Source organism: Podarcis muralis, chromosome 1, assembly GCF_964188315.1.
Source record: "Podarcis muralis chromosome 1, rPodMur119.hap1.1, whole genome shotgun sequence".
Lineage (NCBI taxonomy): Eukaryota > Metazoa > Chordata > Lepidosauria > Squamata > Lacertidae > Podarcis > Podarcis muralis.
Window position 1 is genome coordinate 56,610,970 of NC_135655.1, and position 16,077 is coordinate 56,627,046.

General features: G+C 42.5%; 1 protein-coding gene across 3 annotated transcripts in view; it reads left to right on the top strand.

Annotated features, from left to right (window-relative positions):
* SLC1A2 (solute carrier family 1 member 2) overlaps positions 1-16,077 on the top strand; it is a 91,690-nt gene that overhangs the window by 44,920 nt on the left and 30,693 nt on the right. For all 3 annotated transcript variants that reach the window (XM_028728143.2, XM_028728139.2, XM_077929210.1), the window contains exons 3-5: positions 7,408-7,547; positions 13,001-13,153; positions 13,748-13,998. In XM_028728143.2, coding sequence (XP_028583976.1) covers positions 7,408-7,547; positions 13,001-13,153; positions 13,748-13,998 — 544 coding nt within the window. The remainder of the gene's footprint in view (positions 1-7,407; positions 7,548-13,000; positions 13,154-13,747; positions 13,999-16,077) is intronic.

Below are 16,077 nucleotides of genomic sequence, written 5' to 3' on the forward strand. Positions count from 1 at the left end.
TTGAAACATGGGCGTGGGTGGGCCTGAAAGTTCAACACACATATGACTTAGAGTGCTTCTGAATTGTTAGGAGGAATTCAAGCACAAACCAGAAATTTAGGTTTGCCCAGTTAAAGTGGATTAAAGCAACCAGTCACCCTAGCACAACAGTTCCTTTTTTTAAGGTGCACACATGGCAGCTAGGACCATAATGAGGAGATGTACTGAAAAGTGTGGGGTGAATGAATGTTTAATGGTAAGGTGTATAAGCACCCCACAAGCAAATCAAGATGAATGGTCATTGTATAACTGCTATGTAAACCAATCAGAAGATGCTAAATAAAGACTGGACATAGTCCAACTACCATATAAGCTTTGTGCAAGCAAATCAGGATGAATGCTCAATGAACAGGTTTTCTCGAGGAACCCTCAAATGTGCATGCTAACTCATGGGACAACAGTGATGGGGCTGGGAAGAAATGGATGCCATCATGGTGGGGGTGGAGACGTTTTCTAGAAGTCCTTGACAACATGCTTTGCCCCTCTTCATGCAAATGATGCACAAAGGGGGCCTGTGTTTGTCCTTATGAAACCTGAAGCAGTGATTTCACTGAAATGGCACCAATGTGTAAAAATGCAACATTGTATTCCATGTGAAAAGCACAACTATTGCACAGATGTTCAAGATTTCTATCAAGGATCAGACTAGTAGACTACTGTGAGTCAGAGAAACCCAAATTAGAAATTGTATCAGCGCCAATCCATTCAAATTAACCTTGGTAAACAAATATTGCCTAGCCCAAACCAATGATGTTATGAGGGACTTAGGAGTCAAAATCAGGCCACAGGCTTATAACATTAGTCTAATATACACAACTGGAAGTAATGTATATGAAAGGGATGATGTTCAATAACTGCCTGACACAGCAAAGACAATCTAGATTTCCTTGGATTCACAATCATCCCGATTAGCAATTCAGCACCACAACAACCATGCTGGTAGGCTGGCCATCATTTTATCTTCTTCACCATGTCTGGACCACACAGCCTGACATTTCATACAGGGATAGCCCCAAGGATGAAAAGGCTGTAGGCAAAGTGGCATCTAGATTCTCCTCAGTCGGTCAGCCCTATCAGGCCTGCTTGGTGGCTGCAGCACTCTGGTCAGTACTGGAAGCAGGCTCAAGTGCCTGAGTCTTTCTGCATTTTAACTTCCCACAGTGCTCCAGAGTGATACTGGATACATCAGGGAGATTGTAGGAAATTAATATGTCAGTGAAATCCAACCATCCAGCACTGCAAAGAGCGTCAAGCTATTTTTTTTAAAAAAAATTATGTGGGGCTCAGGGCAAGTGGCAGCAGTAGGCCCTGCTGGAGCACTGGGGTCCTAGCAGTTTCCCAGTGCTGGGTACCCAGCAAGTATAGATTGTTGTTGTTGTTTAGTCGTTTAGTCGTGTCTGACTCTTCGTGACCTCATGGACCAGAGCACGCCAGGCACTTCTGTCCTCCACTGCCTCCCGCAGTTTGATCAAACTCATGCTGGTAGCTTCAAGAACACCATCCAACCATCTCATCCTCTGTCATCCCCTTCTCCTTGTGCCCTCCATCTTTCCCAACATCAGGGTCTTTTCCAGGGAGTCTTCTCTTCTCATGAGGTGGCCAAAGTATTGGAGCCTCAGCTTCAGGATCTGTCCTTCCAGTGAGCACTCAGGTCTGATTTCCTTAAGAATGGATACGTTTGATCTTCTTGCAGTCCATGGGACTCTCAAGAGTCTCCTCCAGCACCATAATTCAAAAGCATCAATTCTTCGGCGATCAGCCTTCTTTATGGTCCAGCTCTCACTTCCATACATCACTACTGGGAAAACCATGGCTTTTACTATACGGACCTTTGTTGGCAAGGTGATGTCTCTGCTTTTTAAGATGTTGTCTAGGTTTGCCATCGCCTTTCTCCCAAGGAGCAGGCGTCTTTTAATTTCGTGACTGCTGTCACCATCTGCAGTGATCATGGAGCTCAAGAAAGTAAAATCTCTCACTGCCTCCATTTCTTCCCCTTCTATTTGCCAGGAGGTGATGGGCCCAGTGGCCATGATCTTCGTTTTTTTGATGTTGAGCTTCAGACCATATTTTGCGCTCTCCTCTTTCACCCTCATTAAAGGGTTCTTTAATTCCTCCTCACTTTCTGCCATCAAGGTTGTGTCATCTGCATATCTGAGGTTGTTGATATTTCTTCCGGCAATCTTAATTCCGGCTTGGGATTCATCCAGCCCAGCCTTTCGCATGATGAATTCTGCATATAAGTTAAATAAGCAGGGAGACAATATACAGCCTTGCCGTACTCCTTTCCCAATTTTGAACCAATCAGTTGTTCCGTATCCAGTTCTAACTGTAGCTTCTTGTCCCACATAGAGATTTCTCAGGAGACAGATGAGGTGATCAGGCACTCCCATTTCTTTAAGAACTTGCCATAGTTTGCTGTGGTCGACACAGTCAAAGGCTTTTGCATAGTCAATGAAGCAGAAGTAGATGTCTTTCTGGAACTCTCTAGCTTTCTCCATAATCCAGCGCATGTTTGCAATTTGGTCTCTGGTTCCTCTGCCTCTTCTAAATCCAGCTTCAACTTCTGGGAGTTCTCGATCCACATACTGCTTGAGCCTTCCTTGTAGAATTTTAAGCATAACCTTGCTAGCATGTGAAATGAGTGCAATTGTGCGGTAGTTGGAGCATTTTTTGGCACTGCCTTTCTTTGGGATTGGCATGTAGACTGATCTTCTCCAATCCTCTGGCCACTGCTGAGTTTTCCAAATTTGCTGGCATATTGAGTGTAGCACCTTAACAGCATCATCTTTTAAAATTTTAAACAGTTCAGCTGGAATACCATCACTTCCACTGGCCTTGTTATTTGCAGTGCTTTCTAAGGCCCATTTGACTTCACTCTCCAGGATGTCTGGCTCTAGGTCAGCAACCACACTACATGGGGTGTACGAGTATAGTATACGTACGGCAAGTATAGATGTATAGAAGTATAGGTGTACGGCAAGTATTGCTACCCACCCTGAATTCATAGGTTCTGGCTCTCTCCCCACTCCCCACTTGCTATATATCTATGTATTATAAGATCTCTATCCAATCAATCAATCATTAGATAGAAAGTCAATAATATATACCTTGTGTGCAGTTCCCTCTAAAGTCCAGTAGTTTAACCTATGCATGTTTCACTAGACATATATGTCATTTGAAACACAGAAGCTCTCACGGAGTAAGTAAATGGGCCAAACAAATAATCTCAGTATTTATCTTGGCTTTAGTTGAGCTAGCAGAGGGGGGAGCATTTGGATAGGTTTCTATTCTGCAGCTAAGAATCTCCTGGCAGCATCTATGAGAAGCACAGACAACAGCAGCCAAGGAAAGAACAGTGGAAACACGCTTAAATCCCATGTAATAAAATGCAGATGTATGAGAAGAATCTTGAGCAGTCGTTACTTCATAGTTCATATTTATTCCAAGTCACTGCTAGGAATGGCTACCCCTGGAAAGGATGCCTTCCTCTTATGTTTTGCTGTCCTTATTAATGGATCTGAACTGTTCACACATGGATCTAAGATTCACCAGAATGCTGGAGTGCTAGAAGTCAAGGTTTCACATTTGGGCAAATACAGTACTGTATTTGCATTTTCTTGGTAGGCCAAGGCAGAACTTCAATACTTGAGCTATCTGGTTCTACAGTTCACATACTCATTGACGGGTGTGCAGTGGACCTCACCAAGTTCTGCATTTTTTCAGTGGGTTTTTAATATAGATTTTGTTTGAGGTGGTTGTGGAAGAACCTAATCAAAACTTGAACTTGATCAGCATTTTTAACTTTCACATTTCATCACATATTCCACATTGGAGTACATTCTCTTTCCAAAATTGTTTAAAATAGCTGCATTGTTTCTGATACTGATGATAAAAGGATAGATAAACAATTGTGCTTTTCACGTTGCACAAATAGTTTTCACTCATCTGTCCATGATGGTCAGTCTTAGGGATGAAAAACCTTCTCTCATTAGTTTATTCATCTTCTCCAAAGCATATGCTCAAAGTCCACTATTTTACCCAAAGTGTATCAGTTTCCTTGTGAAACCTTACCATTTCACTGGAGACAATTTACAGCAGACAAGTTTCTTCTAGCTACGATATAAACATATCTGGCAGAGGAGATGTGGTGAAATGAAGAAGGAACAGGCTTAGAGTTCATTTGCTTTGCAGATTGCAACCCTCGTCTCCAATGTATGTTTTTCCATCAGTATTAAGATGGGATAATGGCCATTTATTCTTTTTTGTTGGCAATAGCAATGGGTACACTCATAGAAGTTACAATTTTTTTCTTTATTTCCTTCAATGTTGATTTATATTAAAATCAATATAGTGGAGCACAACCTTGCTTTTGTTTCTTGATCTCTGTGGCTTCTGTTACCATTGACTATGATATCCTCCTGGCTCCATGGAATGGAAATTGTGGCCCTTGTGTTACAGTAGTTCTGTTCCTATCTAAGGGACCAAGTCCAGAGAGTAGCACTAGGGGAGTGCTTTTTGGGCCCCACACAGTTACTACCCCCAATTCTGTTTAGTATCTGCATGCAGGTGCTGAGAATTGTCGTCAGGAGTCTGGAGCAAGGTACCATCAGTATGCTGATGACACTCCACTCTATTTCATCACAACTTCTGGATCAGGAGAGGCAGGGTGCAATCTTGGGATGGATGAGGGGAAATTGGCAGGGCTTAAATCCTGGTAAGATGGGTGGGTGAGGGGGCCCCATGTTCAAGAAATCGGACAGTTGTGTGCCCTGAACACGGTTGCAATTGCCCTGAAGGAGAAGATATGCAGTTTGGTAGTGGTTTTGGATTCTTCTCTGTCACTGGAGGCCCAGGTAGCCTCAGTGGCGAGAATTGCCTTTTAGCAACCAGCCATTGACCTGCAATCCACCGCATGTAACAAAAATGTCCAAAATGTTCATAAACATGCCTGTTGCAACTGAACTAGAGCTCAATGCTTCATCAGATTCTAGACAACCATTTAGCAACCAATTGGTGTCCCTAGAAAGGTTATTAAGAAAAAGTCTTCTTTGAAAGAAAAGGATGCCAGAATTTATAGCCCCTGACAAAGTTATTAAACCAAATATTGTTTTAATTATGAACACTTCAGTGCTGCTATTCTACCCTGCCCCCCCCCACATATATTGTGCATACTTACTTGAAAGAGGGTTTTTTTTTAGCCCCATGGGGCACATTAGTCCAGCTGAAATGCCCAGAAAAGCAGCCACAGTGTTTCTGTATCTTTTCTGCAATTCATGGACTTAATACAGTTTCTTTGGAGAGTTGGACATTGAACCCCTAATAATAATAAAAGGTCACAGTGCAGTTGCAACTAATACAAAATTCTGAACGTAAGAATTTTGATACCATGGTTCTAAAATCAAAGAATCCTCTTTCAAAATGCAGGCTCATTAAAACAAGACAGATGTCCAGGAAAACAATGATGTGTGAATTGTGCAACAGTACATACAAAATGAAGATGGTGCTGACAGAAATGAATCCACATTTTACGAGGCATATTGTGGGCGGGGGGGGGGGCAGCTTGCTTAGGCTAAATGTTGTCACATATGTATTTGGAAATTGTGTGACTTTATTTCCATGATGATAAACTTCCCAAGCCACGTTGCTGGACACTCATGGAGAAGTGATTCAGTGCCCCTTGAATTAAAACAGAGATCTGAATATGGATTTTCTGATTCTCAGTAAACTTCTGCAGAAAGGGTCATGTTCCTTGGCTTTAGGGAGTTGAACATCATAGAAATAAAGTCACAAGATAGTCTTCACATTTTCCAAATGCAAACTTTTTTTTGTGAAAGCATGTTTTTCTTCTCGTCAAAGCCGTTTCATGGAGGACAGACAGTCAACATCATGCTCTCTTCTGCTCAAATCCTGGTGATTCTTATCTCATGAGTTGCACAATGTAAAAGAACAACCTTGACATGAATATACAAACAAAAACCGATTTGTCTTTGGTGTCCCCTTACGCGTCATCTCCTTCCTTTTATGCAGACGTTTCTTGTATTCAGAGTGTTTTGTTTTCTTATGTATGGTGTGGAGAAGGTGGCTAGAGAAAAGTTGTTCTCTCTCTTTCATAGTTCTAGATCTGGAAGCTGAATGCTGGAAAAGTCAGGAACCACAATCCTCATCCTTGTGGGTAGTATGAAGCAGTCGCTTTCCCATCCATGTTCATCCTTGGGAATTGGTATTTAGCCAACACGTTTTCTGCTGAACCTCAGTTAATGTGAAGCAGCTCTGACGCAGCAATGTTCAGATGTGTTGGCCGAAAGAGACACAGAGATGCAATCTATAATAAGTTGAGCCTGAGCTGTAAACAACTCGTGAAATACTTCAGTTATCACATAAAGTAGAATTGTTGGGAGCGCAAGCCTTATGCTTGATTTTGAGGCTCATTAAAAGTTTTTGGTCTCATTAAAGTACATATTTCAATCTCATTAAAAAGTTAACGTTTGGGGCTGGCAGCTGTGATGAGGCAGATGGCACCATAAAAAGAAAAAAGAAAAGATAAGGCTATACCTCAGATTCTGAAGAACGTGGTTAAAGAGCTACTTTGAATCACGCCAAGCTGGCTCCACATCACTCAGGCAGGAAGTCTTTAGCTTCAATGCAGTGGCTGAATTGAAAGACTTAGGAATTGGGAGAACTCCGGAAGAGAAGCACTGCTCTCACCCAACTATCTATGCATTCTTCTGATTCTTTCTGGCTTTCTGAACAGTAGTTCCTTTTTCTTTTCTTCAGAGAACATTTTCTCTGGTTGTTTGCTATGTCCCAAATGCTTTGCTGTGGAGATCCGATTTGTTCAGTCCCTCCTAACGTTTCCATTTGCTTTTCCAAACTGATTTCTGTCAGTGTTTATATAGGCATGTTCATTTCCCCCCTCCGGTTTCTCTCATTTTAAGAAATTTTCCCCGATTTCTTATATTTGATTTTTTTAGATCAGTGGCAAGTGGTGTCTGCGACTGTCCTTACATATCAGTGTCCTCTAAGTCCCTCCAGCCAGAATGGCCAATGATGAGAGTTGTAATCTAAGAACATCTTCTGGGCCAGAGGTTCAACACTCCTATTTAGATTTTAAACACATGGAGAAGACCTTAGTTTTAAATTTCTGTGCAGAATATAGTTGTATTACGCATATAATAAGTAAGAATATTTTAGCTCCTGTACTTACTATTTTAGCTTCCAAGGAAGGAAACCTACAAATAATTTTGTAACACTAAGAAGTCATGGTGAACAACATGATAGTAAACTGGTTGATTTCTCCTTTGTGACAACATAAAGTCTTGCATACTCCAACCTTACACTGTCTTAATTTCCCCTGCTTCTTTTATTTAGTGCCAACAACATGCCAAAGCAGGTAGAAGTGCGAATGCATGAAAGCCACCTGAGTCCAGTGGAGGTTCGGAAGAAGAACATATGTGTGCGGCTCTGCCTTTCGCTCAGAAAAAATCTGCTTCTTTCACTTACTGTATTTGGTAAGTAAAATTCTCTGGTTCATGAATGTAATTCTTTTTTGCAGCTGGATTGTTTCCTCTTATAATCCTATACAGTGGTACCTTGGGTTACAGATGCTTCAGGTTACGAACACTTCAGGTTACAGACTCCGCTAACCCGGAAGTAGTATCTCGGGTTAAGAACTTTGCCCCAGGATGAGAACAGAAATCGTGTGGTGGCAGCGGGAGGCCCCATTAGCTAAAGTGGTACCTCAGGTTAAGAACGGACCTGTGGAATGAATTAAGTTCATAACCAGAGGTACCACTGTACCTCCCTTTCTGTTATCATTACAGTAGTGCAGCCAGCGGCGGAGCAAGGCGATCGAGCATCTGGGGCCGCACGTGTATCCTGCTCCCAGGGGCATGGCCAGCTACCTGTGGGGCAGGGCGAGCCGGGGCAGGATGCTCTGCGGGGCCTCTGGAGTCTGCCTGCCTCCTCCCACTCAGCCCAAGCCACCGTGTCTCTCTCAGGGGAGATGTGTGCCTCGGGCACGCTGCAGGCCCCACGGTGAGTGCCACCCGGCATTTTGCACCCCCCTCAGTGGTGACACCTGGGGCAGACTGCCTCCACCGCACCCCCTTCCTCTGCCCCTGGGCGCAGCTAGTTAATTTTGGACCCTGGATGTTATGGTCTTTCAGGGTGGGAGCTTTAGATGGCTATGTGTATTACTTCAGTTGTGAAGCACACCATTAGCATTTCTCTTTTCCTCTCTGCTCCCACACCTCTGGTCCACGCTTGTAACAGATGTAGAAGCAGTTACATTAGAGCCAAAAGTAATTGGGGGGAGGGAGCAAAAAAGAAAAAGAAAAAAGAAAAAGTTGGCAAGCCTGGTAAAAAAGAAAGAAAGAAATACTCTGTGTGTGTGCAGTTTCAGTTTTTTAATTCACATAAATCTTAGCACCATTGTGACTAGTGAAATAAAATGAGGTTTACTGTACTTCTGATGCATTTATTTGGGAATAAACATCATTTTGTGGTAGAAAATCAGGACCACCCCAGTCATAAGGCAGAATAAGACAATTTTCTCCAGTGGTGGGTTTCCCTGGGATGCTTGCTTCCCTCATTATTACCCGCAACACAAGACAAGGCTCTCCTCCACCACTGTCAATACCATATTCTCCTTCCTGCCTCACATCACTTTGCGAAAGGACAGAGAATAGGTCCTTCTTCAGAACTGAGGCATTCTGGGTGAGATGGCTAGGATGTTTGCACTGCTACCATAGTTTGGTAGATTTTCTTAATATATATACATATAAAAACACAAATTCAGAGGTTACAACGCTACCTGCTGCAGCAGACTAGGATGGCATTAGCAGGCTTTTGCCCAGAAGGCCAGACTCTGAAGAAGGATCCCCACTGAAAGTCCTGTTATGGTAGCAGGATCTGTTGAGTTGCTAGCTCAACAACTTAGCTGAATCCAGACCATGGTTTCTAAGTGCCTCGTGGACAGGGCTGGAATAGATGTTTGGCGGAGAGAGAATGAACACTATCAAAACTGAGTGTATATGGGGTATGAAAGAAGGATGTCAGTCTTTACCTCCGTTAGTAAGAGATGGAGAGGAGATGCAGATGATTGCTGGGAGGGTATCCTGCCACAAGCAAGAGGTTATTGAAAGCTAATTATGGTGGACCTCTGTGGAATGTTTTTTTTTTTTTTTGAATGGCAATCTCCCCTACACCCCATTTTATCTCTGTGTTAGGTATTATTCTCCCTGCTGTTCAGTTTTAAGCTGTTAAATTAGGGTAGTTTATTTGTATTGTTTATGCAAAGACTGATTTATTTATTACAATTACTTATTATTAGTTCCTGAATCATTGTTTTCTTATTATTTCTGTTAAAAAAATTGTTATGTTTGTTCATCTGATATCTTGTGAGCCACATTGGGAACAATTTTGTGGGAAAGTGGCATACAGTAAGACCAATGATGGTGATGATTAAGTGTCCCAGGGCCATGACGGGATTGGAGATCCTTCTCACTCTCATAGGCTTTCTCACTCTCATAGGCCACCAGCTTAACATCACAGCCTAGATGAGCAGCCCTGGAAATACTGCGTGGATTTCAGCATCAACACAAGCATTTTTACTTGCCCAATGGAGTGATCTGCCCTCTCCTCCCTCTGCATGTTGATCACAGCGTTCTCCTAACCCTCCTAAGCAGATTTGGGGTGGGCATAGGGGGACTCATGGTGCTGGCTTTTGCTAGCCCAACAACTTAGTTGAATTTGGCCCATTGATTAGAAATGTAAATCCCTGTCCTTGTTTCAGAGGAATCCTATAGTGGAACAGGCCATGCTGGGCATCAAAATTCAAATAATTTTTCTGTTCTCTAGGAAATTCAATTTAGTTCATTTCACCAGGGCTGAAGATGGAGGCGAGGTAGAGATCTCTCTCCTGTCAGGAGAAAGGAGGAAGAAAAGAAATTTATCCCTGGTCTTTCCTCCCCTTACAGGCTGCTGATACTTTTTAGCTCGCTCTTTTGCTGTGCACTAGGGACTAGGCCAGTGATACAGTGATCTAGTTTTCTCAATTGCCTTCTGGGTATCGCAGCTTCCAAATATGGAGCAGTTTGACATTTTAGTGTGGTTCACTGGCTTCATGCCCAGGCTTACTAGATTGATTTTTCGTTTTTTCTTTTAATGTTACAGTACAGTGAGCCTAACAGCCAAACGCATGGCCTTCACAGAGCCTGCCTTTATTCCCTTCAGCTTGAATGGACAGCTGTGCTGTTAGAAGAGAAGGCTGTGTAGATAGCCTGAACTAAATATATTCCTGTCCTGAAAGATTTAGAAATGGTGTATTTATTTTGACATCAGCTTTTGGCTCAGATTGATAGTTGTGAGATATCTGTGAGCCTTTCCCAGCAGGATCCCACAACAATTATTTTTGGTTAGATTAAAGCTGCACCCTGGGAAATCTACACACCACTCTAATGATGGATAGCCCTGTTGCGGAGACTGCTGCATTTTGAGCCTGTGAAGGAGGGGTATAGAAACCACAGGCACAAAATTCAGTTTTTCAGAAATTGTCTGAGGGTGCATGCGTTTGCTACCTTATTGAAGCTAAGGGTGCTGCCAGATGGAGTTGTGACTGTATATGTGAGATCAGTGCTCCTCATGCATGCATGGGTTACGGATATCACAATAAAAAATTAAACAATTGTCCAGTAGCACCTTAGAGACCAACTAAGTTTGTTCTGGGTATAAGCTTTTGTGTGCGTGCACACTTCTTCAGATACACTTCTTCAGAAGTGTGCATGCACATGAAAGCTTATACCCAGAACAAACTTAGTTGGTCTCTAAGGGGCTACTGGACAAAAAAAAATTCCGACTGCGTCAGACCAACATGGCTACCTACCTGAATCTGATATCACAATGACAGCCCATGTTTTTCCTCATTTCATTCAGATTTAACCATCTTCTCTATACAAAATCCAATAATATTCGAGGACGCTTGCCTCATAACAAGTCTGACAATTGATCTATATAACTCAGTACTGTCTGCTTGGGGACGTGGGTGGCGCTGCGGGTTAAACCACAGCCTAGGAATTGCCAATCAGAAGGTCAGCGGTTCGAATCCCCATGACGGGGTGAGCTCCCGTTGCTCGGTCCCTGCTCTTGCCAACCTAGCAGTTCGAAAGCACGTCAAAGTGCAAGTAGATAAATAGGTACTGCTCAGGCAGGAAGGTAAACGGTGTTTCCGTGCACTGCTCTGGTTCGCCAGAAGCAGCTTAGTCATGCTGGCCAAATGACCCGGAAGCTGTACGCCGGCTCCCTCGGCCATTAAAGCGAGATGAGCACCACAACCCCAGAGTCAGCCACAACTGGACCTAACGGTCAGGGGTCCCTTTACCTTTTACTGTCTACTCTGGCTGACAGTGGCTCTCCACCATTCCCAGCCCTACCCGGAAATGGTAGGGATTGAACTTGGGACAATGATCTTCCACTGAGCTACAATTCTCTCTCCAACTCAATGTTCTGGTCACGGCTAGACTCTGGGGCCATGGCACCCCCATTCATCTCCTCTTCATTTCAATGTCCTCTAAGCAATAACACAGGAGGCTGTGAATGAGCTAAACCATTGGTCCATCTAGCTCAATATTGTTTACACTGACGGGCAGCAGCTCTTCAAGATGTCAGGTGGAGTCTCTCCCAGTTCCTATCTGGAGACAGCAGGGACTTAAACTGAGACCTTTTGAATGCAAAGATACCCTGCCACTGAGCTAAGGCTCTTCCCATCTGGTATTTTCTCATTCACCCCTATTGGAACCATGGCCTAGGAATGGGTATTGCTTTTATTGATGACTGTCATTTTCCCTACTGCTGTGTAAAATCCCTAGAAAATGTACATTTTCTGTAAGTCCTCTGTGTATATAATTAGTTCCTGGGTCAAGGGGAAGTACTTGAAGAGGGAGCTTCCTGTAGAGGTAAGTGAAAGCAGGAAGCCCATTTATGTCCTGGGGACTGAGGAGAAAGTGGGTCTCCCTGACTGGAAAAGAAAAAGCTGTTCGTGTGACCTTTCATCTCAGATAGCTCCCTTTTCCCTCAGCTCATATAAATAGGCACTGCTGGTTGCTATACAACCTTCTGGTTTAGCCACATTGGAATGCTTGCCATTATGGTTGGACAGAATAATATAAATAGCTATTAGGAGGAAGATGGAATTGGTAATTTTAGGAGGACACTGAAAGCTGAACACCTACCCAATCACGCAGTGCAATCCTATATGTCCACCCAGAAATAAGCTCCACTGTGTTCAGTTTTCCAGCTGTGTATAGGAATGCTTTATCCTCAAGTACCTGGACCTGATTTTTCTGAGGTGGTCAGAAGTGACTAGTTTCACTCCTTGGGACTGTTAGGATGGAAGGCAGGGAGACCAATAGTAAGTGGAGCCAGAGCCAATAAAAGGCAGTCAACTGATTGTAATTTTATCCCCATCCTCCTCACTGCTGATTTCTGGAGGAGGAAGCAGGGTTAGCCAAAGTTGTGTGCCCTCCAGATGTTTTGGACTACACAACATCAGCCTCAGCCAAAGTGGCCATTGGATAGGGATAGTGAGAGTCCACAACATTCAGGGTCAGCTGGGTCAACATTCAGGGTCAACATTCAGGGTCAGCTCCCTCAGGTCCGCTCGCCAAGCCATGCTCTCTTGAGGCCACTGCGGATTAGCGCATTTGAATCAGTGGGTTTGACGGGGACCCGTGAGCCTCTGCAGCAGCCAAGGGGGACATGCTGCACACAAAATGGAGCATTGCGTCCAGGCAGCAAGGGAGGGAAGGCTGCAACCGCCACTCACCGAGGAGGATCGGTGAGTGGCCATTATTGGCACAGCTAGCTCTGGTTCAAAACTGTGTTTTGACAGGATTATTCTATTATGTGGTGAATTGAAACTCAATTACTCAAATCCTTTCTTCTGTGTCCTCCCTTTTTTATCCAGGTGTCATCATGGGCGCATTGTGTGGGGCACTTCTTCGCATGGCGGCACCTATTAATCCTGATGTCATCATGTTGATAGCCTTCCCAGGAGATATCCTGATGCGGATGCTAAAAATGTTGATTCTTCCTTTAATTATCTCAAGCTTAATCACAGGTGAGATCTGTTCTAAACAATTAGAAGGTTAATCTTTTGTGAGAGATTAAGACCTATAGAGTAATACTCACAGCTTTATACACTCTCATAACAGTATGTGTGTTCTTCATATTAATGTACCGACATTATCCTTAAAAATTGTCTCCAAAACACCGCTAAGTAACTCCTTGTGCAAAGTCCGCAATTGTGTACCACCTTTATTAAGATCAATTGGAAGGATTGCAAAATTTTGGCAAGCTTTTGAGTTTGCCAGAACACTTCATCAGGCAAGTTGTTACACAAATATGTTACATCTAGACATCAGGGTTATAAGTCGGGATTTATTTTCTCAAGAAGAGTGAAAGCAGCCATTGATTCTTTATCCCAGAATCCTCAGTGTGTAACCTTATGGATGTAGTACCTGTGCGGGACTTGCTCAGCCTGTGATCTCCATCTTAGAACTGTGTGCAAGCTGACCTCATGGTTTTAATAGCCAGAGTAATTGTTCTACTTTGTTGTTGTTTTCCTCTTCCCATCACTCCCTGCCTGATGTTTTCATATGTGTCCAAACTTCAGAACAGCATCTTTAACTCACCACAATGCATTTTTATACAGGTCTGTCTGGCTTGGATGCTAAGGCTAGCGGTCGGTTAGGTACAAGAGCAATGGTTTACTATATGTCCACGACGATCATTGCTGCTATATTGGGAGTTATTCTGGTCTTAGCCATTCACCCCGGCAATCCAAAGCTCAAGAAACAGCTGGGAGAAGGAAAGAAGAACGACGAAGTGTCCAGCCTTGATGCTTTCTTGGATCTTATCCGAAACTTGTTCCCAGAAAACCTCGTACAAGCATGCTTTCAGCAGGTGAATGACAAACCTTTGCCTCCTACTAATATCCTGTGTGTGAAAACCATGACACTAAAAAAAGAACCGAAGAAACTAAAAACTAGATTTGCAGCTGTAAATTTAGCTTGTTTTATACTTATCAGTACAAAATAACAAACAGCAGTGCTTCTACTGAGTTCCTCATTCTTTGCACTGTTCAGTTTGCATTGTAGTTTATTTTAGTGCTTCATTCTTGATGAAAACATTCTTCAGTTTTTTTCTTTCCTACTCCATATACCTTCAGAATTTCTTTTTGTTTCCCTGGAGCTTGAAAAGTCTGTCTTTTGTGTGGAAGGAGAGGAGAAGCACAGAAATGCTTTTGATTTCCATGCCATTTGACGAGCTTTTCAGTTAAAGATTTTCCGTCAATGGACATGCGCTCTGAACTAATTTGCCTGGTTTTAATTAAAGTCTGTTAAGCTTAATGTGATTAGCTTTGATTGGATCCAGACCTGCCCTATCACTAGGCAGAGTGAGGCAGCCAATTCTGAGCATCTTGAAAGAGCAGCATATTGCTAATGATCTAATTTATTATTATTGTGTTTGTACTGCCAAACTGGAGGTGAAGTGCTTGTGAGGTTTTTTTCTGCCCTAGGTAACTAAATAACTTCACAGGTACTTGGAGGGCAGGCCCAGTTGCTTCCCGGGCAGCAAAATATCTGACCAGAGCATGCTTTATATCTTACTCCACATAGACATTTATTTTTCATGTATTTCACTTAACAGGGCTGGGAATATGGTATAGTCTTATTATTTTTATTAATATTTTTTTAAAAAATAATTTCATTTATAAAGAAATAAAGTGATAAGAGAAAAAGAAAAGAAGGGTTTGGAAAACAAAACTGCAGAAAGTACAGTGTAATACAATTAGTAAAATCAATTACATTTCCACATATTGGTATATAGATATAAACAATATTATTATCTTAATACATATGTAATTATTAATAGCCTACTGCATTCTGTATAAACTCATAACAAATGTCAATATGTTCATCCAGACAAAGCTTGTGTCTGTAAGCAATCTGTTCATAAGCTGTGAGTGTTGTCAGGTTGTCAATCCATTGATTAAAAGGGATCATATCTTTATTCTTCCAGTTCATCACTATCAGTCTCTTAGCCAGAATTAGGGCACATGGAATCCATTTTTGTTGTTCCATTCTCTGCTTCCATGCAATACGAATATAATTCAAAAGAACGTTCTCCGAATTTTTTTAACTTTTTCTGTACAATCATATTTATATAATCCAGCACTTTCTCCCAGAACTTAGTAAGTATAGAACACTGTAAAGACATAAAGAGGCATTATCCTTGTTTCATCTCCAGCAAATAACTACTTTAGGGCTGGGGATATATTATAATTATTCGTACAGAAATATCTGTAAAATCTGATGCATTGAAGGCTGTTTCTATTCTTCAGCACATTGCTTAGAGAATACAATGCCACCGTGGCCACTTTTGCATGGGGGAAAACAATTTGATGTCTGGAAGAAAAGTGCCCAGGCAGTCAAAAGTTCTTGGCACTGAGCAAACCTATGGTGGGTGTATTCACCTACTTAGGGGTGAGGCATGTCACTGGATGATTGCTGGGGAGGGAAGGAAGTTTTTCCTGCAGTTGCCTATTCTACTCTTACTAAGTAGATAAACATTTCAGGCTGTAGTCATATTTCATCAGAAAAATATATTAAGATGATTTTTTTAAGGGTGGTATGAATGTTAGCCATGTTGTTCATGCTTTCTGCTCTACACACATGTATGAGCAGCCTTTTTCCTGAAGCTAAATTATTTGACAGTTACACAGACTTTTTTTTTTAAATGATCCAAGCAAGATCCACTGCCAAACCTTTGCTAAGTATGCCTGAATGGCACCATTTAAAGGATTTTAAGTGCTATGTTATCTGAGGTCGTAGCTCTAGGCTGTACCGTGTGGGTGGGGAGCAGAGGAAGGACAGGACCACATAGGGAGACAGATGCAAACTGCTGCAGAACTAAGCTAGCTGCATTTTCCCTCTCTCTTACCTTGCACCCAAGAGCACCTAAAAGCCCGGTCCTCAACTC